Source organism: Lutra lutra, chromosome 8 (genome assembly GCF_902655055.1).
Source record: "Lutra lutra chromosome 8, mLutLut1.2, whole genome shotgun sequence".
Classification (NCBI taxonomy): domain Eukaryota; kingdom Metazoa; phylum Chordata; class Mammalia; order Carnivora; family Mustelidae; genus Lutra; species Lutra lutra.
The window spans coordinates 130,958,196-130,985,692 of record NC_062285.1 but is presented as its reverse complement, the minus strand read 5'-3'; the positions used below and the strand labels follow the sequence as shown (position 1 = coordinate 130,985,692).

Sequence of the window (27,497 nt, the reverse complement as noted above, 5' to 3'; positions counted from 1 at the left end):
TACACCACATCTTCTTTATCCATTTGTCTTTCAGTAGACATCTGGGCTCTTTCCATAGTTTGGCTATTGTGGACATTGTTGCTGTAAACACTGGCGTGCCCCTTTGGATCACTATTTTAAAGAAATAAAAACTAAAGCTCAAAAATAAGTAGTTTTGGTCCAGGTTGCACAGTTAATACAGTTGAGTTTTGATGGGGTTGAACTGAATAATGATGGGCTAGGGGCACCAACATCCTCCCCATCCAACATCCTCCCCAACCCCGCTCAGGTGAAAAATCTACATATAACTTTGGCTCCCCCAAAACTTACCTACTTATTGCCTGGAAGAATTACTGATCATATGAATAAGTGATTAGCACGTGTTTTTTTATGTTATATGTATTCTATCCTGTATTCTTACAAGCAAGCAAACTAGAGAAAAGGAAATGTTAAAATCAGAAGAGAAAATATATTTACTGTACTGTACATATTTATTAAAAAAATCTGCATATAAGTGGACTTGCATGTTCAAACCCATGTTGTTCAAGGGTCAACTATAACTGGAAAACCCAGAGTTTTTGTGGTGGCCTTAGAATCATACAGATAAGTGCTTTTTCCTGCAGTCCCAGTAGGAAGAGTGAGATGATTTCTCCTAGGTGCTGTCACTAGTGAGCCAAAGGAGCGTCCCTAAATGAAGTATCTGAAAGATGCCAGCAAATCGTGTTTTCCAAAGAAGATCCAAGGAGTCCATGGATGGAGGTTGTAGCTGGATCCGGGCCAGCTCTGCTCCCCTGGCCGAGGCCTCGTCTGAGAGGGGACAGCAGCCAGGCATCCTGGGAATCAGTGTGATAAGAACAGCCTTGGAAGAGAGCCCAACGGCTGGCCCCGTGTTCCTTTTTAGTTTTTCCCTTTTCCAAAGACCAAAGATCAGGGAAGGAAGAAGAGAGAAATCATTATTTGAGATCGAGCAGGAGTTTTTTAAACTGTAGATTAAGTTAATGTGGGCCCACATGGGACTGACTTGAGAGGGTCAGGAGCTGAGGGGGACTTGTTCTTACTTCTTGGCAGATGCAATTGTTACCTGGACCTTTATTGGATTGTAGACTCTTTTCTGAGCCTCGGGCTGTCCTTCTGTTCTCCCTAGATGCCCTTGGATAGGAAGTGCTCTCAGCTCAGTGCCCTGGGATTGATGCTGAAGGAAATTAGTCTCAGAGCACCTGATGGACATCAGAGATTCTGCAGGATTCTGGGCCGTGTGGGCAGGACAGCTGTGCGGGTCAAATACGCCTTGGCCAGACTTTCTACCCACTCTCTCTGGTTTTGGAGCCTTGCCCACAGTGGTGGCACTTGGGGAGGGAGATGCCTTTGCAGATTGTTCCTAACGCTAAGTGTAGGTGTGGAAATGCAGGCTTTCGCACAGAGAGATGTGAACGCAGCCCAGGCTGTGTGGTCCCAGCCACTGGTCCTTGACAAGTGATGTGACTTCTCCAAACCTCGGTTTCCCTTCCAAACAATACAGATAAACAGTGCTCACCTCCTGGGGTTGTAAGGTACTCAGAGACAGGGCATGGAGAGCTCATATCCCAGTACCTGGGCAAAGTACCCCCCAAAAGGGGGCTGCCCTGAGGAACAGGGGCCCCCATCACTGGGCAGCTGGGTGCACACAGATACAGTGCAGGTGGAGGAAGTATGGGCACGCGGACAGTACAGCAGTAGGGGGATGCTGAGAAGGCTCGTTGGGGCGTATAGTAAGGACCGCTCACAGTCGGGTCAGAAGGGAGCTTTGAGGCCATCCAGTCTGAGGCAGAATTCCCCTCCCCCAGCATGCCTGCTGAGTGACCTCCCTCTCCAAAGGTCCCCAAATCTGTCATGCATGAGAATTAATGGGGGTGTCTTTGCCAAGAAATCCCCAGGCCTCCCCCCTAGGAGAATCTTCTTCAGGGAGGTTAGGGGTAGGGCCGGGCAGATGATAGCTATCCCCTTTGAGAAGCTTTTTGTAGAGATCATAAAATCCAGACTGCAGGGACGGGGTCTGTTTCCTTCAGTGCCATGTCTCCAGCAGTTGGCATGGACCCCCCTGCACGGTGGGGTCCCAGTGCATACCGGCTGGGTGAGGGCGGAATCGTGCAGCCCCTTCCGGAACCAGCCAGTGTTCAGAAGCTAGAAAGGCAACTTGTTTCCGTCTTGCTGAGCTCTAATGGAACTCTCACAGTCTTGCTTCTAAGGAGAAAAATCCATCTTCTTCCAATCTTCACTCGTTCAGCCTAATTCTACCTTCTGGAGTGACACAGATTTTAATTCCTCTTAGAAGGGATTATCCTTCAGCTATCGAGGTCAGCAAAGATGGGGTCTTTATCTCTAAATGAGATCGGGGTTGCCTGAACAATAAATCAAGCTTCATCACGCACCCCCAAGGCAACCAAATGGTCGACGGAAGGACCTTTTTAACTGGAGCACATGGGTTCCAACTCAAGGCCATGCAGTATGAACGAGAGACCCAGAAACCTGCTCGAGGGTCTCAGTGGAGCCCCATGAAATAGAAAACCTTTACCATTTTCCAGGGGAGGGAAATGAGAGACAAAGAATTTACCCAAGATTACCATTCCAGTGCAGGAGAGCTAGAATTTGAACCAGGTGAGAATTACCATTCACGTTCCAGGGAAGACGAGGTGGTCAAGTTGGAGAAGCTTGTGCGTGGGGAACATAGCCAGCATGGAATCGGGGGCAGCCCCAGCATTGGGTGGTGTGTCCCTAAACCCCGTGCTCCCCTTCTCTGGGCTCCACCTGTAAGAGCAGGCGGTCCCAGAGTGAGTCCTCGGACGGTCGCTGTGCCTGTGAGTGTCTGTGATTCCGAGTGCATTTAGCAGAGTTGAACTCAGGCTGTAGGATCTGTGAAACGTGCGGGTTCAGAAACGGCCCTTTTCAACCCATTCAGGTTGCTTAAATACCCTTTTGTGTGGCATCTTCTAAGCAGATGCTTTATCCTTCCGCACCCACTGGCCGTGGGCACCTGGGGAGGGCGCGCAGCAGTTCTTAAAGGATGTTTAGTAGACGGTAATGTGATCCTGTATGTTTTCCTTATTATTAGCCATCCTGCACCCAGACATGTCCTGAATGGCACTATTAAAGGCTTTCCTATTTTAAAGTAGCTTATTAGAATAAATATGAGGTTGGGAAGTCATGTTGCTTTCTCTGCTGATACTCCAGACAGCCCCTGGTTATAACATTTTAATATTCCCCTGCTGGTGTGAGCAGAACTGACTTGATATGCAGCAGTGGTTGGCAGACTCTCTCTGTGCATCGAGGGGCTTTCCTGGGGGTGGAGATAAGGAGACAGCCCCGGGAGCATCTGCGATCAGAGCTATAACTACCTGTTCCTGGTGTTTACCTGGAGAGGTTAACCTGTAAGCATCCATTTCTGTCCCGTTCAGAAAGAGCTTACCGGCTCCAGATGGGCTGGGATGGTCGATGATAGATAATACTTATTTTTCGTCTATCCATCCACACTCTGCTGGGCCCTGGAGCACTAAGCTTTTTTAATTTTTTTTTAAATTTTATTTATTTGACAGAGAGAGATCACACGTAGGCAGAGAGGCAGGCAGAGAGAGGAGGAAGCAGGCTCACTGCTGAGCAGAGAGCCCTATGCGGGGCTCGATCCCAGGACCCTGAGATCATGACCTGAGCCGAAGGCAGAGGCTTAACCCACTGAGCCACCCAGGCGCCCCACTAAGCTTTTTAATCAAGGAAGCAAAATGATCAGATTTGCACTTTCAAAGTATTTCTGTGTAGGCAGAATGGAATGGCAAGGCTCCCCGGGGGGAAAGGTGATCCAGTGTGATCTGCCAAGCCATCTGGGAAGGAGATGGGTTCAGGGGCTGATAGAGCTGGGCAGAGGACGGGTTTGAGAAACTGCAGATAAAATCGGTGGGATTTGGTTATGGCAAGGATGTAGAGAGCAAGGATTTAAGAGTAGAAGCTCTGGGAAGTCGTCTGAGCTGGGTTGGAGATGGGTGATTGACTTCCTGTCCGTGGTATTTGAGGCCACTGGAGTAGATCCTGTCACCCGGGGAGAGACTATAGAAGAAGAAAAGGGAGCTAAGGATGGGAGTTGGGGAGCACCAGCATTAAGGGGAGGCAGGGAAAGAATGTTCAGAGGGGAAAACAGTCAAGGACTAATGTCACAGAAGCTGATAACTTCAGAAAGGCCCGGGGGGCGGGGGTTGGGGCTATGGCCAGCAGGACTGGGCGGGGTGGTAAGACCACATTTGCTGGGACATTTCAGACACCGCGCACAAAGTGACCATCACTACTGGAGGTGGGGACAGGGCAATGCCTCAGGTGAGCACCTACCAGGACCCATGCACTCGACCTGTGTTGGGTGATCTGCACATCTGTTCTTGGAGATGGGAGATGGATTCTGTTCTTGCCTTTTTACAGTTTAAAAAAAAAAAAAAAAAAAAGGCTCAGAAAAAGACCCTGGCCAAGCCCTGCAGAACCGGGACTGGAACCTTCCTCAGCCTGGGTTGCAATCCCTTTGCCTTTCCAATTTGCCATCTGGCCTTGCCTCCCACCTGCTGGCCTGGTCTGGCCTGTCCGTGCCCCTTGTGCCCCGTGGAAGCGTCACCATGCCCTGCTCCTGGGGCCTCACCTCCTGAACAAAGCTCTGCCTCGAGCCCGAAGCCGCGGAGGGAGGGAGTGAGGGGAGTTCCCAGCCTGGAGCCATCCGTCTGCGGGCTGGTGACACCGACACCGGGGCCCCAGCAGAATAGCAAGCTTGTTCGCTCTTGTCTGGCTGTTAGTGGTGATGTATGAATAAGCAAAGAAGACAGCTTCATTTTCATAAGTTAACTTGTGCCTGGAGTAAGGAAGACGGGGAACAGCGCACTTAATCATAACCACAGGGCCGCACAGAAAACAATGACAAAGCCTTTTCTGTTCGTCACGGTGTTTGATTGTAATAACTCCTAAGAAGACGAGAAGGTGCGGAGTGCTGAGGGAGGCAGCACGCCAGCAGCCCGGGGTCCTCCCCCGCACCTCCTGCAAAGAGGAGTCCCCTGAGACTTGACCTCTTAATGGGATGGCAGGCCTCCTGGGCTCACATCGTCCAGGCTAAAGCTTTAGACGTGGACCACTGGAGACCGGATGCCACCTGGTTTATGAGCTGGGGTTGGCAGGGCTGGAAAGGATGATTGTCACCAGGGAGTGGTGGGGCGTCTGCCTGGAAGGGTGTTGTGTAGTGAGGCAGCACTGTTCTCAGAGAATCCTGGAGTGTGGAGGGCTTCGTGGACGAGGCAGGTGGAGGCCGTCATCGTGCGCCAGAGGAGACAGTAAGCGACCCGGGAGGCGCCCAGCCGGCATCCCCCACCATCCCCGGCCTCCATGATTCCCTGTCCTCTGTTCCTCCGACTTCTCAGTATTTCTGCCGCCACGAGGACCATGCTGCTTCCTAATTGTTTATCTTCCTCCTCTTCCAGCTGCCTCTGCGGCAACAACCGTGTTTTATTTGTCTTTGATCCCGTAGTCTGTTGTGTGGTCTCTGACACAGCAGACCGTCAGCCCATGCGAAACTAAAGCAGCATCTAGGCAGAATAAGGACCAGGTCAGCTAAGGAAGGAGCCGGGGAGATGGGTAAAGCCGTAGATGCCTGAATCCAGGCCAATGGGACAGAAGACCAGGGGTGGGCAGAATCCTGGCTGTAATGATAAGAGCAAATACCTACTCAACATCGTACTGGTTTTCCAGGCATTGTTAGCGGTAACATTTGAATAAGCACAAAACACAAAATTAACTTGTGCCTCGAGAGAAAAAAAGTTAATGCTAAGGTATGTCCTGTGTTTTAAGTTCCCTTTATAAGTGAATGAACTCGTAGGCACTGAGAAGTTAGGTAACTTGTTTGAGGTCACACAACTAATAAGCTGAGGAGCCGGGATTTGCACCTGGACAGTTTGGCTCTGGCATTCCTTTTCTTCATCACTTCTCTGTCCTCAAGAAGCATAACACAGGAGGCTGCCCCTGAGTTCTGCTGGTCTGTGGGCAAGATTTAGATGCCATCATAGCTTATTGTGTGCTAGGGAACCCCACAATGAGTCTCACCCCCTACCGTAGCAGGGACAGAGCTTCCAGACCTGGATCAATAATTCTCTGACTTCAAAGTGCTTTCCAATTACCTGGCTCTTTTGTGATGCAGATGTCTAGACCCAATGGCCAGAATTCTATTCCGTCTGCCAGGGGCTGAAAGGTGTTGAGTGCTGTATGAGTGATAGCTGTTTTTAACCAGCATCCTCCGGGCTTACCTGGAAGCTTCGGAAAGAGCATTTTGCTCTCCCCTCGTTCACCAAGATCGACACCTCCTCCCACTCAGCTCTGTCTGGCGGGTTTGGCATCTTCCTCACCCTTCCGGGAAACTGCAGAGGGGGAGTGACAGCCTCTGGACGCACCGGTACGCCCCCTGCTCGCTCTGCTGAAGTTTGAGCTCAAGGTCTCGGTCTCCAGAGGAAGAGTGAGACGCATGGTGAACTTCAAGTCGTGTTCTCCAAACTCCCCTGCTCTCAGTCTGCACCAGGGCTGCCTTGCTTACGATGGCTGCAAACAACTCTTTTGCACACGCCAGCCCTCTTATAAGGTTTTAAAAAAAAATTCCTTCATTAGCAACAGGATAGCGGTAACTTTAGTACCCATTGGTTGGGGAAATGCAAATTGGTAAACAGCTTCCAAGCCTTTGCTTTGCTTTTTTAGACAGATCCATTAGCTGCTCTGTCGATGATTAAAATGGTAGTTGGGTTTTGCAAGTGGGCTTGTGAAGCCCCTGCCCCATTTGGTGTGTCAGGGCTGGAAGGTATGGAGAGCTGTGTAAGTGGTGGCTGGTGAACTAGCATCATCCGGCTCATCCGGAAGCCTTGGAAAGAGAGCAGGCCCATCCACAAGGGTTTCTTTGGACGTCATCTAGGACAACAGTTAGGTCCTTCTAGAATTTACTGAACTGTGGTCAGGGTTTTGGCATGATGAATACCTACAATAAGTCCTCTAGCTTGCAATAATAGGTGATATTTTCCTCGTTTTTTTTTGTTTTGTTTTGCTTTGTTTTGTTTTTTGTTTTTTGTTCTTTGTTTTTACCAACAAATTGGTTCCGTATCTGGGAATGGGGAGCTCATATCCTCTGTTAATTCTCTCATGCCTTGACACTTCTAAATAAGAATTCTGGGAGAACGTGTGGATCTTGGTGAATGAGGGGAGGGCAAATGCTCTGCAGCTTCGAAAATGCGGGGATACTAACACACACACTAGAGTTACGGGGCTCCGAGTCATGGACTTAGCAGACATTTATAGCATTGATACGCAGCCCTTGCCCTTGGACTGGTGGAGGGGGGGGTATTTTTACGCATGTGGTGTGGGTGTGCCTGCGTGTCACCCATCTGTCCTTGACGGGGCGTAAGTCAGCTGATGGCCAAAAGTGCCAGGGGTGCTAGGTAGAGCCGTCTACCGCCTCAGGGGCGAGCCAAGGAAAAGGTTCACACTCAGGGGTGTTCATAGCTGGCTTCGGGCTGGAGACACGCTGGAAGGGATTCTGGGCAGGAATTGGCCGAGGGTAAGGGCACTTCCTGCCAAGCGAGAGCCGTAGGAGCAAGAGCCAGAAGGGAGAACGCAAACAACCGAACTGTACATTTTCTTGTGGCAGGAATGAAGTGTGGCTACGTAGAGAAAGCTTCTGAGGAAGTAGATCATGGTCAAACATAATGAATGGAATGCCAGAGCACAGAATTCGGACTTTCAGGTAGTTGAAGAGGACCTTACCCTAAATTCAGTGAAAGACCATTCCCCTCTTGTCATTTCTGAGCATGTCGTGCCCTCCATCCATTATATTGAACCTGGAGTCCTTGGTAATCGTGAACCAACTCCCCCAAGGACTATGCCACCCCCTGCCCCACCCCCCAGCCTCCATGCAAGATCATCACGTGAGCTCTCGAATGAGGTCCTGGCACACGGCTTTCTCAGCTGAGGACAACCTGCCTTTCAGATCTCACCGTGTTCTGTGAGCATTGCAAGCTTGTCGCGGTGGAATTGATCCGCTCTTGCCTGTCCTGAGTTGGTGATGGGTTTTTCTGAGGGATTCTACATGGTGTGGATGTGATCGTATACAATGACAAAGTGGGTGGTAGTATTTTTCCCATGCGTCTAATTTATGTATTTGTGCTAGAGTGATGATTTAGATAGGAGCTCGATAAATTGATCAAATAAATTACACCGGACCCACACAGCATCATTTCAGGGAGCTGTCATCACACCAGGGAGGTTCTATATCACTCAGCGTGGAGTACCGGGAGAACCACTCTGTTTTTCTTAACATATTGCTGGGCTTTCATTTGGTCAGAAAGGTCTGTATTTCTCAGATTGGCCAATAATAAAAAGATTTTAGCCCCAGAAGGCATCAGTTAGCTGCAGAAGACAGTGATTATGAGTCATGGGACACTTTGCAAGTTAGACTGTCCACGCCTCAGTTTCTTCTCATGTCTCGGTTTCTTTCCCTATACCACGTGAATTTTTTTTTTTTATTCCCGCCTCCAACACTTGTAGTAAAGGTAAGCGAGACTACACCGAGACAGTGGAAGGAATCTGGGCGTCAGACAAATACTGAACTATGTGTCGGCTCCCCCATATTGTGCAGATGACAGTCCTGGGGAACCTCGGGTTCCTGGTCTATAAAAGAGTTGATTGTTGGTCCAAGGGAATATCTTCTGCAAGAGGTGTGGTAGGGTTGTCTCGTGGAAGGCAGTGGGAGCTGAGGCCCTGCTGACCCCACGTAGAAGGCCTGGGGCCCCAGGAGAGGGATGCTCTAAGAGCTGGAGGGGAGGACCGACTCACCTATGATGCTGAGTTACTAAGAGGCCTGGCTCACCTGTGCTGTTGGCCCCAGTGCACCAGACACACAACTCAAGATCAAGTGGGTATGAGAGGAAGAACGCTGTGGGGGGGAGTTGCTGCCAGAAGGGGGCTCCTGTCTGTGAGCCTCCATCTCCCGCACCAAGGGCACATCTTCCCTCTGTTGGCATCAGGTGGTCTCCGCGGACGCCCAGAAAGCCAGCGAACTAGCGTCTGGTGGGGACTCTTGCAGCTGGAATTTGAAGTGTGCCAGTCAGCACAGAGGCATTACTCGACTTAAGGGATGGTTGGACCCATGGTTACCTGGTCGGTTGGGGCTTCTGGCTTGATCAGAGAGGAGCTGGGTGACCTTGGGCAAGGTAATTAGCTACCCTGGGCGGCCTCCAGGTGGCGGGGCTGGCAGTGTGAGAAGTAAAGACAGTCCTACAAGTGAAGCACGGAGGTCGGGGCCTGGCACTTGCTAACGAAAGCCGCGGTGGTGATGACCAGCCATGACTGTATCTCCAGCTCGGCGCGCACCGGCACACGCAGCCTGGCTTCTTCTAAGACCTTTGCTTTCTCTGTACTTTCCAGGTCAGCAGGTCCTGGGCTTGGTGGAGAACCAGAGTGACTGGTACCTGGGAAACCTGTGGAAAAATCACCGCCCTTGGCCTGCGCTCGGAAGGGGCTACAACACAGGTAAATCGTGAGCGTGGCACGTGCGTGGTGGGTGTTTTGGAAGATGACATGAGGGCTCCGTGCTCCTTCCTCTGAGGGAGGAGGCAGGCAAAGCACAGGAGGAGGCCACCTGGCTGCCTGAATTCTGCAGCAGACAGTCCATATGCGACTGACCTTCTAGTTCTTTCTTAGAGCCGCACCTACAAGCACAGAGCTGTCAGACCCTGGCTGGCAGTGGCAGTCTCACCAAAAAACCTTTCTCCTGACTAACCTTGAGACCTAGATCCCGTTGGACTTTTTTAGGAATATGACCTGTAGGTTCCTTGGCCCTATTGATACAGAGATGGTTCTGCCGTGACCAAGAACCGCTCTGTTCTTCGTCAGATGTTTCCGCTTCTCAGCACCACAGAAATTTATTTTCCTCACATTCCGTGTCCGTGTTAGGCTCGCTGGTCTGTGCTCACCGTAGGCATTCAGGATTGATCCGGATTCAAACTTCTTGTACAAGGGGGAAAGTAGCGGATGTCCTGTTAACTCTGAAAGTCTCTGGTCAGCAGTAACGTAACTTCTGCTAATATCTCAGTGGCAAAAGCATCCCTGTGAATATCATTCATTCATTCATTCATTCATTCATTCATTCATTCCGTACTCAGCAGCTGTGTCTGGAGTAGTTAGGGTGTCCTAGACCCTGTGCCACGTGTGCCACAATACGGCCCATGCCCTCACAGAGCATATCGATAAGAAACGAGAGCGGCCTCCCTCTCCTTAAGCTCTGGCCTGCCAGTGTTTGGTTTTCACCGTGCTTCTGGATCCTTCTGCGCTTTCCCCTTCATCATCCTCTTTGCCACTGCTTTGGCAGCCTGTTCTCAAAGGATGCAGACGTGTGATCTGTGTCAGGACTGGAACTTGGAGCTCAGGGAGCAGTAGGTTTGGTCAGGCCCAGAAGGACTGGGACCTGGCATCTGAGACCAGCTGTCCTGGGGTGGGGCAGGTGTCTGAGGATGGTGCCACCCATAGGGTTCTGGAGCTAAGGCCAGCCTAAAGTCAACGCTGAGAGCTGAGGGTAAGACTCCAGAGAGGTCAGGTGCAAATACAGGGGCCCCAGAGGCCAAAGGGAAAATGGAAGACAGTCAAGCTTCCAGAGGTGAGTGTTCAGACAAGGGGTCATTGTGGGGTCAAAGCTGGAGGAGGACAAGGAAAGAAAGGTTCAGAGTCAATGTCCTGAGGAGCCAGACAGATGCCAGTCAGGGAGCCCCGTGAAGGCCATCCTTTGAGATGGGGGACATGCCTTAGCTGACATTTGCCAGAACATCCAGGCATCCTCACTCTATGGAATTTTTCCCTGGGACGCCTTCCAGACTTAACAGCCCAGAGGGGTTGCAGTGGAAGAATTTGAACCAGCAACCTTCCACCCACCTTCTGGAAGTGCGCCCCAGGGCCACCAGCTATGCTGGACACTAACGCTTGAGTTGCTGGACGCTGAGGAAGTCTGAGCAGCCCCTGAGAGGAGCCAGGCCACTCTGAGCAGCGGCTCTCCGTTAGATGGTCTAGACGTATTTTCATAATGGCTAAGGCAGTGTCTCAGCGTCCCAGGCAAGCAGGCACCGGGAGCTTTCTGGGTGTTAATCTTATTTTATCCTCTCACTAACCCACCAGGCAGGTGCTATTCTTATCTCTACTTTGAACACCGGAAACTCATACTGAGAGAGGTTGAGGCTCTAGTCTGATCGGTAAGGAGGCTGCCTTGTTCATGACTAACCTCCCTCCATTGAACTTCAGTGGTTTCAGGATCAAGAATACCATCAAACGTGGACTCTGTCTTTGAAGCATCTGGAGAGGGGCCTAGGATTTGGCCCCCTAAGAAAGCCTCCAGGATGTTTCTGGAACAGGAGGGTCTGCTCTGAAAGGTGGCACTCTGTTTCACCTCCCAGCAAACCCTCCCAGGGGCTTTCTCAGTGCACTTGAGGCTGGACCTTTAGGAACCCACTGCGGGGCTAATAAGATGTGCCCCCCCACCCCTGCCCAACCCCATACTTTCCTTTGGGCAGCGAATTATCAGGCCATGTTAATCTTTTGCCAAAGCCAGGATTCCTAACACATCTCCTCCAGGCTCCTGCAAAGCTGGAGACCCCCATGTTTGTTGGGTGAGAGAAGGGAAATCGCAGGTAAACCCTGGTGTGTGTTGAGTCTGTCTTCCTCCCAGAATAATAGACAACGTCACACAGATACCCTGCGTCGAGACATGGTTTTCTGTGTAAACCACACACACTGGTTATCAGTCCCGGTTTGCAGGCAGAAGAGAAATGGGGCACACGGGGAATTTATTATGTCAAAAATGATACGTCCCCTCCTGCCTCTTCCGTTTGACTTCAGCACTAGGTCAGGAGACAGACAAGGATCTAAACCACCTCCAGTCCCCAACGTGCGATGCCAAAGGCAGTGAGGTACTTCCCTTGCCCACTGGTACTTAAAGTGCAGAGCCGATGAGGAAAGCCCTGTTAGAAATGATGTGTCCATTTAAATAAGCCAGTGACACCAAGTGATCATTATAAAAGGATTTATGCGACATCAGAATGCACTGGCTTTCGTGATGGGGATTTGTTATTTTAAGACTCAGAATTGTACCACACGTCGGCGCATGAGTCATGCAACACTTAGATTCTCATGGAAATTGAGCACTCTGTGGGGAGGGCGTCCGCTTGCCCTAAATCCCAGCACGCAGCAGGCCTTCTGAGAAGGGGTCTCTCCAGCGAGGCCCCGAACTGAGCCTTCAGCTTGGGGTGGGCAGACGCTGGGAGATCCACATTGCTGGAATCACCATTCAGCCACTAAATGTCCACATAGGTTTAGCCAAGGTGGTTTACCTCCTTGAGTTCACCTCCTCATACTCTGCCTTGTACGATAGGATAACAGAGCCCGGGATGGGGGAATTAACAAGATAAGTAGGTCAACAAGCCAGCCTTTATAGCCACAAAACAAGGGCACAGTATACCTCCGTCTCTGTCCTCTTGGGCTTTTTCTGCCGCCCATCCTCTCAGGGAATGGAATCCATCCTCTGCTCTAACATGGTGGTTATATGAAGTTTGCTAAGGTCTTCAAAGCCCTCAGGTCAGAAAAAAAAAAAAAAAAAAAAAAAAAAAAAAAAAAAAGAACAAAACACTAAGCCTCTTTGCTTTTCCTTAAATGTAATGCAGCCACCTAGCACTTTTTCTCTTTTTCCCATATCTGGAAAAGGTTGCCTTTTCATATTATTTTAGAAAAAGTGATGATTTTTACATCATATATCAGCTTCCTGACTGTGTTTTACTTTAAAAATCCCCAGAAAAAAAAAAAAAGGCATAAAATGTCCGAGTTGAAAAATCTGCCTTCGAGAAGCAACTGTATCACTTTTCAGCTTTGTTCCTTTTGGACAACTACTCCAGCTGTCTGAGCCTTGGGTTTCTTTCTGTGAATGGAGAATAATAAGCCCAGCCCCACCCCCCAGCCCTTTGGTGGAGGATCCTCGGCGGTAATGTAACTTCGAGAGCCTGATAGACCAAAGTGCATTAGGAAGGTGGTTGTGGCATTTATTTCTCTTCCTGACCACAGCTTAGCTAGGCAACTATTTGCAAGTAATTTAGATTCGTCCCCATTTATCAAGTTCAACTGCACCCACCAGTCATGAGAGCAGATGCTTGACTCTGCATTATCTTCATTAATTCCTTGAATTGTCTTGCACAGTAGACATTCCCCTGGAAACAGCCAGCCAGCTTCCTCCTTCCTCTTCCTGGTTTTCCTTCCCGGTCCGCTAGCACAAAGCCCACAGGGCCTTAAAGATTACAGAAGATCTGCTCACCATCTTCTACCTGCGCCCCTCCCTTCTTACCTGAGCTGTGTACCACTTAATTCCATCTTCACAGAACTGCTAAAGCCACAGCCTGGCTGAGGGCCCTCACCATAAACGTTCAGGTGGACTTAAAGGGCACCTCCCCCAGCCTCGCTCGGAGATGGGATCATCCCCGACCGCTCTGTCCATCCATCATCTAGGTGCAGGAAGCTGTCATTCACCAGCATTCAGCAGTTTGCAAGACTTTTTTTTTTTTTTTTAAACAAGATTATGACAGGCCTCATTAAGATTCAGCCCACTTCAGTTCTTGCGTTGATGGTGAAAATCTTAAAAGCAAACACCAGCCAAGAAGAGAAGGGGAAGGAAAGCCACAGGTAGCAGGTGACCGGAGATGATGGGGTAAGGGAAGGCAAGCCAGGGGAAAGGCGATGGCTGCCTTACGGAGAGGTGTGTTCACGTACAGTCCCAGTTACTCAAGGACGAGATGCATCCTCCCCGACTTGAAGGACATCATATTAACCAGAGGATGTGGTTTAAGAAACTGTTTAAAAATAAAATGTATCCCATTCCTTTCAGTCTCCAAACTAGGCCAGAGACTGACAGATGGAGACCTGGCTCTCCAGGGAGGGAGGAAGGATTTCTCTAGGAGTCCTTATCCACAGAACAATAAAATGGGGACATTCAAGGACTGACTCACCTCTGTGGCTGGAGGAATGTGGAGAAAGAATTCAGACGCCATGGCGATTCCGTGGCAGGGATTCAAAAGGAGCCTCCATCTGGCCATTTGCCAGAGAACTGCTAAACACACAGCTCTCGTGAGCTGATCGCAAGTGTGGGATGCAAGCTGACCCTTTGCTGTGCCCCCCAACATCCAGTTTTCTGCAGCCTTAGGCAACTATGTCCATTTCCCAGAACCCTCCTTGTCTCTTGGTCCAAGAACCAAGAACTATTTATGCTCTCAAGGAATATCGTCCCTGGATGATTTCTGTCTGTAATAATTGCATCCAGAGAAACTAGCTTTAGGTGTAGTTCATTCATTCAGCACCTGCTCCTGAATGCCTACATTCTGGGTAGAAAAAGATTTTTTAAAAATGAGTGCTATCAAGAACCTTTCTTTAAGAAGATTGTAGTTTCGTCAAGAAGAGTTTACATATCCCACAAATGAACTTGGTGTGACTCGAGTCCCTGGAATGATCGAGATTCAGAGTTGAATGCCAACCTTGCAATAAACCCAGACCGGCATTTTCTAGACTGATTCCATAAGGCATTGCAAGAGATGTCGCTATGTCTTTAGAAACTGTGGACTGATAACATTGAGAAATCTGCACCCTGTATCCTTCCCTTAGAGCTTCAAGTTGCATATCGGTGTATTAGAGATCCTGGAATGTCCGAGAGTAAGGGAAGCTGTCCAACCCAGCAGCACCTCCCACTCTCACTCTATCCTAGAGCTATGGAAATAAGTTGAAGGGGGGAGAAAAAAAAAAACCTCCTGCACTAATTCTGGGGACAGGGATTATCACTTTTTGAGCTCTGTATCCCAAGCGCGTGTCACAGAAGAGCTGAAATAGAGTTTGTAGAATAAGCCCAGAGAAAGATGCTTGGCATTGGAGGAATGGTTCTCTCACGGCTTTGTACAATATTCGTGTAAGGATGGAGACCTGTTCTTACTGCTCCTTCTAGGTCAGCATCCTGTGTGTCATTGCATGTCCGAAGCCAGTCACCAGCCCTCCAAAACCTTCTTCCCGAATGAGGGAATTGTGTGGATGACCTTCCACCATCCTGATTGGTCAGCCATTTCTGGGTAGCTCCGGCTTTGCTCTGTGGGGGTGACGCTCTGACCTGAATGATATGCTCTGGATGTTATCCAGAGGTTCATGCCTCCAGCTGTACACTCAGTCCACTTTTCTGAATCATTCAGAATGTCTACTTAGAACGGTAGCTTTAGGCCCTAACCCAGAGAAAGTGCATCTGCATCTCTGGAGATGAGGCCAGCTCAATGTTACTTTTTTTTTTTTTTTTAAGATTTTATTTATTTATTTGAGAGAGAAACAGTGAGAGAGAGCATGAGCGAGGAGAAGGTCAGAGAGAGAAGTGGACTCCCCGCGGAGCCGGGAGCCCGACGTGGGACTCGATCCTGGGACTCCAGGATCATGACCTGAGCCGAAGGCAGTCGTCCAACCAACTGAGCCACCCAGGCGTCCCTCAATGTTACTTTTAACATGCTCCTTTGGGGCATCTGGGTGGCTCATTTGGTTGTGTGTCTGCCTTTGGCTCAGGTCATGAGCGCAGGGTCCTGGGATCGAGCCCTGCATCAGACTCCCTGCTCAGTGGGAAGCCTGCTTCTCCCTCTCTCTGCTGCTCCCCCTGCTTGTGCGCTTGTGCTCTGTCTCTCTGACAAATAAGTAAAATCTTGAGCCATGCTCCCTGCATGATTCTGATGCATGCTAAAGTTTAAGAAGCAGCCTCCTGGTACACTTTCATTGCCATTTGCTCATCAGGCTCAAATTGAACTTGAGTTCAGCTGAAAAGCACCCTGAATGACTGCTCAGCCAAAGGTTGCCCATTCTGTGCCTCTACCGTAGATTTATTGACCCTAAAGCACGGGCTTTATATTTATCTCTGGTCGAGTTTTATCTGATTTAGACCAATCTCTGTCCCATTTTATTTGACTTCATTTGAGTCCTCAACTTCAGGTCATCCACAAAAAATAATAAAAATGCCTTCTGTTCATTCTGCCAGGAGCCCTTGCCTCGTTTTTGTAACAGATGTTTTGAATGCTTTTTTACAATCATGGAGTAAAATTCAAGAGTTACCTGTATTACACTGTATTTAAAAAAAAATCGATATAGTGCCCTGGCTATAATTTAAAGAAGAAATTAAAGGAAGTTCATTTACTATAAAATAATACTAACTTCATGTGTAATGGTTGAGGCTTGGCGGCAGCGGACGGCCAGTGGAGCGGTCTGGGGCTTCCGTGCCTATTTTCAGGGTAGAATCGTCTTCAGTGTGATGCCGCCAATGCAAAATGGGACCTAGATTCTCCCAGTGCTGTGTGCTGTCTGTGAGGTGCTTTCCCGGAGTGGTGAACATCTCTTGGCAGATGATCAAAGAGTAAGAAGTATCCTCTTGCCTTGATGTGTATTCTAGGCTCAGTAACCACTAAAACCAGGCAAAACCAGCACGTAGTTTTGTTTCTGTGAGTAGTATCTGTTCCAAGCTCAGATAATTAGAACATCTATATGCAGCCATAATACAGATGTCCAGGGGGACACGTGGGATGTGGGAATATTCTTCACGGGAGTAGCCTGTCCTGGGAAGAGGTCCTGCCCACCCCGCCCCCCGCCACCCCAGCAAACCATGACTTCAGGGCATTGCAGATGTTGAGCAGATGGACCTCAATGCAAAGCCGTGACCCGCTCAAGATCTCCCTCAAGGTTGGTGGCATTGAAGAAGACCATGCTCCCTGCTGGGAGGGAGTTCGGCAGGCTGGTCCAGTCTGTGTAGTCGTCCTGCCTCCAGCTGCTTCTCTCCACTTGCCCTTCTCCTAAGGTTCGGTGGAGTTACCCAGAGCTTGTCTACTTCATATCCTGAACCAGAATCTCCTCTGGCCTTGCTTCTGCCTTCTAAGTTCCCAGCAGAAATCCACACCCTCTTCTACCCAATAACCACATACATAGATACCGAAGTGAAAGAAAGTGAACAGTATGTCCCAGACTCTCTTCTGGGGTCTTGCCCCGCTCAGTTCCCTGCATGTCGCTGATTCTCTTGAGCTTCTGTTCATATATGAGATGGGGATGGCCAGGTCTACTTCACAGGGGATGCGAGGGTGGGAGAGGGGAGAAGCACAGAACATACTACAAGATGAGGTTTGGCATGTAGTCGGCGCTAAGTCCGTAGGAGTAGCTGCCTTTCATCACTACTTAAAAGGTGGACTAAGGGACTGCAGGTGTCCGGCCTCCTCCCACACTGGTCACCCTATGCTCCTGGATCTCCTGTTTCATTTTAATCCGGCCTCCTCCCACACTGGTCACCCTATGCTCCTGGATCTCCTGTTTCATTTTTCCTTTTAAAAGACAGTATGTTCTGGAGACAAACAGTCATGGGTTTGAGTGCCAGCTCCCTCGGGTTCTGGCTCCATGATATCTGGGGACCAATAATCTTTATTTATCATATCAGGAATTCAAAGAGTTCCCACCTCACAGGATTGCTTTGAGGACAAAATGAGATTATATTTTATAAAGTGCATGGGACGATCTCTGGAACAATAAATGTCAAATATTAGTGCTTTCCTTTGATATTTGAGGTTCCCAAAGAGGGAAGACACTTGTGGCCCTTGGGCATCTTTTTTTTTTTTTTTAAGATTTTACTTATTTTATTTGACAGACAGAGATCACAAGTAGGCAGAGAGGCAGGCAGAGAGAGAGAGGAGGAAGCAGGCTCCCTGCTGAGCAGAGAGCCCGATGTGGGGCTCGATCCCAGGACCCTGGGATCATGACCCAAGCCAAAGGCAGAGGCTTTATCCCACTGAGCCACCCAGGTGCCCCTTGAGCATCTTTTGATAGTAACCCTGTCTTTTGTCCGTTGAAGAGATCTGGGCCTGTGCCCTCCCTCCCCAGCCCCAACCGTCCCATTGGTTCATTTACTGGACATTTCGTCCATAGGCACCCAGCAGCTGTGACCTGCCAGGCAGTGTTCTAGGCCCAGGGGATGCCACAGACCAAGACCAAAAGGAGCCCAGTTTGTGGGAGGTCGTCTCTCTTTTGTTTTTTTTTTAAAGATTTTATTTATTTGACAGAAATCACAAGTAGGCAGAGAGGCAGGCAGAGAGAGAGGGGGAGGAAGCAGGCTCCCTGCGGGGCAGAGAGCCTGACTCAGGGCTCGATCCCAGGACCCTGGGATCATGACCTGAGCCGAAGGCAGAGGCTTTAACCCACTGAGCCACCCAGGCGCCCTGGGAGGTCGTCTCTTATTGTGGGGGAGAAGCAGTCCCCATCTCACATGCCGGGGTGCCCCTGAACCCGCCCAGCTCCAGCCATCCTGACTTCTCTGCTGCTCCTTAAGAACACCTGTTTCAACCTGGGGGCCTCTCCAGCTCCGCCATCTCTCCCTGCTTTACACTCCTCCATAGTGATAATTGCCATCTGACCTGCGATAATTTCCCTCATTTTCTTTTTAATTTTCTGTCTCTTTCCATGAAGATTCAAGTTCCTCAAGGGTAGTAATTTCTGTCTATTAATTTGCTTGCTTTATCTCCCGTCCCTAGAATCATGCCTGGTATATATTAGGCGTTGCATAAGTATTGTTGTTGAATGAAATGGATAACTTGGGAGGATGGCAAGTGTTTTGGAAACAGTAACCTAGAGCAGCGGCTATCAACAGGGATATTTGGCTCCCAAGGGTACATCGGCAGTGTTCAGAGACCTATCCGGTGGTCACAGTGAGGGTGATGCTCCCGGCACTTACGGGGTAAAAGCCAAGTGTATAGTCAGACACCCCACAGTGCACGGGAGGGTCCCCTGTAACAAAGAACATCTAGCTTAAAACGTCGACATCTCTGAGTTTGAGAAGTCCTGACATAATGTGATGTGCTGGGAAGCCTAGGAGGGAATTGGATTCTTCTAGAAAGAGCCGTTTGTCTGGGGAAGGGTTCTCCAAGAGGACGGCATTTGAGCTGCAGACCTGGAAATCAGCATCCATGCTGAGATCTAGAACAGGATTCCAGAGAGAACGGCAAGCACAGCCAAGGTCCCGAGCAGGACTAGAGAGGGATGTTCTTGTTGCTCTCATGTGGTCATGCCCCACCCTCCCTGGGCAGAGACATCAAGCAGACATTCTCCAAGCTTCGGCTGATGAACCCATCTCTGGGCAATTCCTGACCCTGCGGTGTCTGGCCCCGCCCCTAAAATCTAGTGATGCTCAAATCAGAGTCTTCGAGTGTGCCCTTTCAGAATGCCGTCGGATTCTTCCCTCCGTGCCCTTGGAGCTGTGCCTCACGTTAACACGCTTTGGAGCCACGCACCTGGTCCCATTCTCCTGCCTGAGGTCTAGGGTTTGTAGAGATCTACTAGCCCAGAGAGAAATCGTGGCAAAGTGTGGCATCTCTGGAAGGGAGTTGGCCTGGGCCGCTCGTGGCTACCCATCCAGGCCCCTGGCCCCTAGGCTTTCTTGCACACTCTCTTTCAGCCACACCGGCCTCCTGACTGTGGCCCAGGTACATTCTCACCGCCGGGCCTGGGCCCCCTGCCTGGACTGCTCTTCTGTTACCGCCTCCCGTACTCAGCTCAGTTGTCCTCCCCCCTCGATGGGCATACTTGGCCATCTTCTCCAAAGGATTTCCTTTCTTCATGGCGCTTTCCCTTTTTTTTTTTTTTTTAAGATTTTATTTATTTATCTGAAAGAGAACACAAGAGGAGGGAGGGTCAGAGGGAGAAGCAGACTCCCTGCGGAGCAGAGAGCCTGATACGGGACTCCATCCTGGGACTCCAGGATCATGACCTGAGCCAAAGGCAGTCACTTAACCAACTGAGCCACCCACGTGCCCCCGCACTTTTCATCAATGTTAGAAAATAGACATTTTTGATTATGAACCGCTGCCTGTTGCAGTAGGCAGAAGGGACCCCGAAAGATGCCCATACCCTAGTCTTTGGAGCCTGTGATTCTGTGATGTTACGTGGTAAAAGAGACTTTGCAGCTATAATCACAGACCTTGAAACAGGGAGATTATCCTGGCTTATCCGATGGGCCCAAAATCTAATCATAGGAGTTCTTAAAAGCAGACTCTTCCTCCACCTGTTCCAGGATGGGGAGTTGGAGGGATTCGAAGCTCGAGGAAGAGTCTTCATTGCCACTGCCGGTCTGAAGACAGAGAGGACAGTGTGACAGGGAAGGCTGGTGGTCTTCAGGAGCTAACCCGCGCGAGGAAGAGGGGCGCTTAGTTCTACAAGCACAGGGAAAGCTCTCGAATATTTGTTGAGTGAATAAATGAATTCCAGCTTCCGTCACTCCTGTCTTTCTGGACATGGAAGACAACTCGGAAAGTTGCTGGTGGGAAACGGCCTGTGTCCCCAGGTCTTTACAGCGTCTGCCCATTCCGTAAGCACACACTCGGGAAGTGGCAGGTGCCTGGCATCGGGCCCTCCACTAGGACCAGAAGCTAAAATCAGGCGTGGTCTCTGTTTGCACCACCATTCCTCCCACCCCACGCGGTCACCACAGACTTAAAGTAGGAGCTTGGGGAAAAATGCAGTGTCGCTGGGTGCTGGGATGGACGGGTGTGCCCACAGCCCCGGGAGCCTGGGGGCGGCCTGCTTGCATGCTGTAAGAAAAGCACCAGCCAAGAGGACCGGAAGGTGGGGACGTGGGAGTGCACCTTCCAGGCCAACGGAGCAGGAGCCCCCCCAGCCCAGGCACAGAGAACAGCACATAGTTCGGGCCATTAGTTTAGTTGAAGGTGTGACTTGTAGAGTATGTGCCCTGTATATGGGGAGTGGTGAAGGGCCCATGTTCCGACCCCATCAGTGGCCAGACAGCGATTGCTTGGCAAATCCCTTCACCTTTCTTCCTTTCTTTCTTTCCTTCTTTCTTTTTTTTTTTTTTTTTTTTTTTTTTTTGCCCTGACTTTCTTTACTGGTAAGATGGGAGTGTCAGTACCCACTCCGAGGGTGGCTGGAAAGATGAAATGGATGGAGAATGCCTGGTGAACGGGGTGGAGGGGGGCACTCGGTAAATGGTGGCTGAGACTCCTGGCAGAGGGGTACAGAGCACGGGGGTGGCGGGGAGGCTGGGAACTTAGGTGGGGCCGGTGCCTGAAGGCTACAGGGCCCATCCAGCATCACCCGGCAGCCTGGATGGTTTTTAAACAATACTCAGCTTCCCTTGGGGCTGTATGGAGAAAGCAAGCACCCTGTCCCTTTTCGGCGTCCCCATCCATGTCTTGTCCCTGAGCCGAATTCTTATCTCGGCGCTGGGCTGCACCCTGTTCAGACACTTTGCAGAAGTGCCCATCTTCAGGCCCAGGCACTTACCCCACCACGTTGCCTTCGGGGGCTCTGGGTTCTGTGTAGTACACTAGCAAGGCAGCCAGGAGAGGGACCCCTGCCGACCAGACCTGATGGGGTGGGGGGCTCTCCTTTCCCTGAGCCCCTAAAACGTTTTCCTAGCTGCTTCCTAAAAACATGGCCAGATTCCTCATTCCCCGCCCTCCTGAGCAAAAGCCACTGTTCTGGAAGAGTTCCTCTGGCAAGATCCCTTTCTTCATCCCCCAGCCCCACCCCCCAGGGCACACCCTCACGGGAGAGTGAGTGTGTTTAATTTACGGCTTCTGGAAGCTGACCTTCAACGCAAGAAGACTTGCTCCCCCGACCTCTCTCATTCTGAGATCTTCCCCTCCCACCCCAGCGATTTTCCTTATACGTGATTCTGTTTCCTGGGTAGCTCGGACAAGAATCTCATGGTTTTTCTCCTCTCTTTGCTGAGTAAATCACAAAGAGAAACCAAAAGCAAAATTATCCGTGCCCCGGGGCCTTCTCCTGTGAACTGAGAGTAATAATGCTGTCCTAGTCCATTCAGGCTGCTGTCACAGAATCCCAGAGACGGGGTGGCTTATAAATAACACAGATTTACTTCTCACGGTTCCCTAGGCTGGAAAGTCCAAAGTCAGGGGTGTCAGCAGATTGGGGGTCTGGTGCCGACCCTACTTCCTGGCTCACAGATGGCCATCTTTCTGGCTGTGTCTCCCCACACCCCCCGCCCCCATGGCAGAGAAGACAAGGGAGCTCAGTGGTCCGTCTCTTATAATGGCGCTAATCCCACTCATAAGGGCCCTGCTGTTTTGACCTGATCACCTCCCGAAGCCCCCCCGCCCCGTCCTCATACTGTCACACTGGGGATGAGGCTTCACTGTAGGAACTGGAGGAGCACACATTTCAGTCCATCATAAATGTCTTCCCTGGAATGTCACCACATTGCTGAGAAGGCTAAAGGGTGCAGATCTGTAGAGCTGAACAGAGTTATCAGTGCTTCCTGACTTCGAGCACCGTCACCAGCCCTCTCCCACTTGCTTCATGACATACGGCCCCTTGCTTCTCCGGCCCGGGCACCATGTGTTGTCCTCAGCTTCCTTGCAGCCATTCCTCATTGTACCTGCAGCTGGAAAACCTCCTCCCTCATCACCAGGGCTTCCTACGCCTTGATGTTTGAGAGGGCTGTCCGGGATCCGAAAGTCCCAAGTCACGATACCCCATCAGGGTGTTTCAGGGCGGAAGTGGCGATGCTGCTATAAGGTGTACGCACAGCGTGTATGTATAAAAAGTCCATATTTGGGCATATAGCAGGGACTTCATAAACTATTCCTTTTTGCAAAACCTGGCACACAGTAGTCCTTTCAGAAAGAGTGGGTCAGTTGCTGGAACATTCCATTACAGCCTCTGCCAGGTGCTAGAGAGTGCTAGATTACTGCCAAAGAATCGGATCCCTCTGTTTTTATCTTAAACTGCATGTAAAAAAGCTTTCAGACAGCCATCCACCTCCGCGTTTGTTGTAAAGGACAGACAGTATAGGAATGCTGTCATGTGCCAGAGCCATGGCTTGGGAGAGCCTGTGGTTAAATTTTCAGGAAATAACCAGGTCTGGTTGTTAGGCACAACTGCTATTAAAGGTCAAGATCGATAAACTTGCCATTATGTAAGTTATTATTTTTAAAAGGTGTAAGTACTCAGGGCACTGGATGGCTCAGTGTGTTAAAAAGGTATAAGTACTCAAAAGTCATTACTTCCTAATCATTTCACTGTTATATGTGTTGGGAAGGTTATTTACATCTGCTGTGTTGAGATGGTAGAGACCCTGTATCAGGATGTGCCACCACCTGTCTCTTCCCCCGCCCCACCCTACCCGTGACACTGCAGTCATTGGTTGAGGTCTGCCACGGTGGGGGGTACTCACACCCTGCAAATGGGCAAACACTAAAAATCAGAGCTTTTCTTTCGGAGATGCCATGATCAACCGTTTACCAGCTCCCCACTGAGAAACAGTAACATACGAACCCCCCCCAATCACATTCCCCCGCGTTGAACACCATTAGCGGTTGGCAGTGGATTTGTGGCTTTCCTCCTCCTGTTCAATTACTTCTCGTCATGCACACACCTCCTCTTTAATTGTTAGGTGCTCTACCTACTTGAAAATACGAAGCTGGGTCTCTTTCTGCATTGGTACATAAAGTTGTGTTTTCTTTTTTTTTTTTTTTAAAGATTTTATTTATTTATTTGTCATAGAGAGAGAAGCGAGAGTGAGCACAGGCAGACAGAGTGGCAGGCAGAGGCAGAGGGAGAAGCAGGCTCGCTGCCAAGCAAGGAGCCCGATGTGGGACTCGATCCCAGGACGCTGGGATCATGACTTGAGCCGAAGGCAGCTGCTTAACCAACTGAGCCACCCAGGCGTCCCAAAGTTGTGTTTTCTTTTGAAGAGCTGCATGGTTTTTCCATTTGATGAACATGCCATAATTTATCTCATTTCCTAATTAATGGGTATTTTTAGATGCTGGGCTCTCCCCCACCATTTACAAACAACAACATCTCCCATAAACATCCTTTATATTTATCTCATTTGCCTATGCAAGTAGGTGTACACGATGGATTTTACTCCAACATTTACAGATATTTTAAATTTTTACAGATTAGAAAATGCTAAATGTATTGGTCAGGTGAAATCAGAGATAATTTTTAAAAGTAAATTTGTGAAAAATCGACCATGTATGTGTGCTTTATTTTCTGTGCTGGGAGCCCAGTCCGTATCTTGCAGGAGACTCAGTATCTGGCAGAGTAGCTATTTAAATAGGAACTTGCTATGGGCTGAATGTGCCCTGTCCCCAGATTCAGCAGTTGAAGCCTTAACCTCATGTGATGGTATTCGGAGATGGGGCTTTTGAGTGATAATTAGGTTCAGATGAAGTCAAGAGGGCGGGGCCCTCATGCCAGGGTTGGTGCTCTAATAAGAAACACCAGAGGGCTAGCTCCAATGCCCTCTCCCTCCCTCCTCCCCTCCACCTTCCATGGGAGGACACAGCGAAAAAGTCCTCTAGGAGCCAGGGGGAGAACCCTCACCAGGAAGCAGTCTTGCCAGCCACTCTGCCTGGATCTTGGACTTCTAGCCTCCAGAACTGTGAGGAAATAAATGCCCATGGCTTAAGCCACCCAGTCTGTAGCATTCTAATCCAAAACCTAATTGTAGCTTTCTTTAATTCAGGTAGGTGGTCTCCAACTAAGAGGTCCAGCTCAGTCTTTAAAGCCCTGAATCGCAAACCAGTGGCCCAGAGGAGCAGAGCCCTTTCCTTACTGTGGGTCACTTTGCCTCGCTCTGGCATTTCCACACTGAGGCTAAGTGTATTGACCGGGCCTATTCGTGGACACGAAAGGTGGTCATTTTCTGAAGCTGTTTCTGCCCTACTCTGGCAGCCCACGGAACGTCAGCTCTTCCTCTGTCCTGCACTCAGGCCTTAGCAAGAGCTAGCAGGAGCTATGACCCAGACAGCTGTGTTGTTTAGTTGTAGAGGAAGGGAAGGAAAGGAGGATAGGATCCTAAATCTTCCCTGCCATCAAGAAAATAATCTGGCATTCATGCCATGCACGGTTTCCTTGAAGACATATTTATAGTGGGAGGCATCTGATTTCCTTGAGGCCTCTCAGGTGCACAGTACCCATCTCTTCGGGTCAGTTCAGGCTTCACTGCACTAGCTCACATAATCCCCCTTTCAAAGAGGACCTGATGGAGGTGCCGAAAGGATAACTGACTGCAGAATTAGCAGAGCCAGTAAACGACAGAGCCCTGTGCTTGAGCCTGCTTTCCAGTCACCTCTCTGACCTTCAATGCTTGAGATTGATAGAGCAGTTCCTGGGGGAGATGGTCCAGCCCCTTCCCCAATAACACAACAGGACAGCCGGAGACCATCTTATACCCTTGTGCCATCTGTGTCTCTCGGGCCACGTGTCAGGTTAGTATCGCCCGCTAACGTTCGATGAGCATTTACTCTGTGCCCAGCCCCTTGCTAAGTGCATTTCGTGCTTTATCTCATTTCCTTCTCACGACATCCATTATAAATCTGCACGGTTATTCAAAATCTCGCTTTAGAAGAGGACTTCAGAGTCATAGCCGCACATTGGAATCCCCTGGGGGAGATCTTAAGCACCCCGATGTCCAGGGCTTACCTCAAACCAGTTAGAAGCTCTGATGCGGGAGTCGGAGAGTTCCTTGTGTTAACTGTGTGAGATGATGGAAGTGCTAATTATCTAGATCTTGGTGACCATTTTCAGTGTATGTGAGTTTCGAATCATCCCATCAAATGCTTTATGTCTACACAATTTTGTGTCAATCTCTCAATAATGTTAAACATTTAAAAACCTAGAAACAGTTCCCAAAGATTATAATGCCTAAGTGCCCGATGGAGAAAGTTCTTGGATTACAGGGAAGAGGGGGGTGTGGAGATGCACCCCCAGTGGTTTATTTGCACCCCTGTCATCGCCTGGTTTATGACCAATTACCCTGTTCCTTCCCTGGGACTGACAGATCCCAGCAAAGATGCCAGTGACATTAGAAAGAGAGACTGGCCTCCCAGTCTTCCCATTTCCTTGAAAGCCATTGCTGTCATCCCCCATTATGCTGAAACGTCCCCCCCACATGCTCCCGAGCCCTCAGTTGCCAGATGTCCCCGTAAACCGTATTTGACATTTCCACTCAGCAGGTCAGTTGTATTTTAATCAGAGCGGCACGGAAGATCCCTAATGGGGTAGCAGGGTCCTCGGGGACTGTTCCAAGTGAAGGCCATCGCAGCTCGGACAGTTATCCCAGAGAAATCCCGTCTCTTGGCAGATGTCCTGCTGCCCTGCGGCAGGCTCAGTTTATGAGGCTTCCGTGTGTCCAGCCTGGCCCTGGGGGCCCTGCACGGCACAGACAAGCTCATCTTCCAGTATACTCCACGGAGTCAATAAAAGGAGAAGAAAACACGGCCCTTGTCTTCCGCAAACCTAGGCTTAAATTGGAGTGGCCAGGCGAATATACTGAGGAAACGTTTATTTCTCAGTCTTACTCTGACTACTTGGTATCTGCCTATGTTTAACCGTGAACAGCGGCGAGAGAGGCTGCCCAGTCGAGCCACCACCTGTTTTGGTCTGTCTCTAACTAGCAGTGTGGGTTTTTTTGTTTTTGTTTTTACATTTTTAAATAACTGAGGGAAAAAAAAATGAAAAAAGATGAGTACATTTTGTGGCATGTAAAAATCACATGGATTCCAGTTCCAGGGTCTCTGAAAGCGTAGCTTAGGATGACTGCCCGCCCTTAAAAGCCACACACACACACACACACACACGCACGCACGCACGCGCGTGCGCACACACACACACACACACACACACACGCTGATCCCCGCCCTCCCGCCACGGAGCTTATGCACCTGTCGTCCTCCTTGGTTATCTCTGATGACTAAGGATCACCCTGGATAATCACTCGCAGGTACAGCTTTTGCTGCACGTCCCCTCCCCCCACTTAAGCCAGGAATGCATTTCCGGGGAGAAATTTCGGCTGGCATTAAACCGATCCTTAGAAGGATCATGCACTCCGTCCTTCTTTCTGTTTCATTGAACGCTGGAAACATTATCAAGGGAAGGACATTCATCACTCTCACCCAAAAGCTTGGACCGGGGTAATTTTGCACTTTTTTTTTTTTTTAAATGATTGACACCACAACAAAGCTGGATTAAGTTTCTTCTTTCTCCCCAGCATTCAGTGCGTACCCCGCTAATCCAACTTATAGGCAATCCTCTCCGGTGAACAGGACAGCCTGCGGGTTTGCCCACATCGGGCTGGCAGAGAACAGATAGGCTCATTCATTAGTGTGGGTTCACACACCAAAGGGTTACTGTGGCCTTCTGCCTGCTGGAGTCGCTTTGCCATAGATACAGGCCTTTGTGTGCCCATGGGAATAATGTTAATAGTGCTGGCTCCCATTTATTGAGCACTTGTTATGAATGTGGTATTTTGAATGGATTATTACCTTGTTTAACTATCGTAGCAGCCCGGGAGGCAGGCACTCCTTGCTGTTTCCGTAGTAGATGAGCTGCTCGGGGTCTGTGCACTTGTAGCTGCTTCTGCCTGATTGCTCCCCCCATATCGG

The 27,497-nt window shown here is 49.8% G+C and overlaps 1 protein-coding gene across 3 annotated transcripts in view; it reads left to right on the top strand.

The window, feature by feature from the left end:
• Positions 1-27,497, top strand: part of LARGE1 (LARGE xylosyl- and glucuronyltransferase 1) — a 528,909-nt gene that overhangs the window by 402,258 nt on the left and 99,154 nt on the right. For all 3 annotated transcript variants that reach the window (XM_047740096.1, XM_047740097.1, XM_047740094.1), the window contains exon 7: positions 9,430-9,534. In XM_047740096.1, coding sequence (XP_047596052.1) covers positions 9,430-9,534 — 105 coding nt within the window. The remainder of the gene's footprint in view (positions 1-9,429; positions 9,535-27,497) is intronic.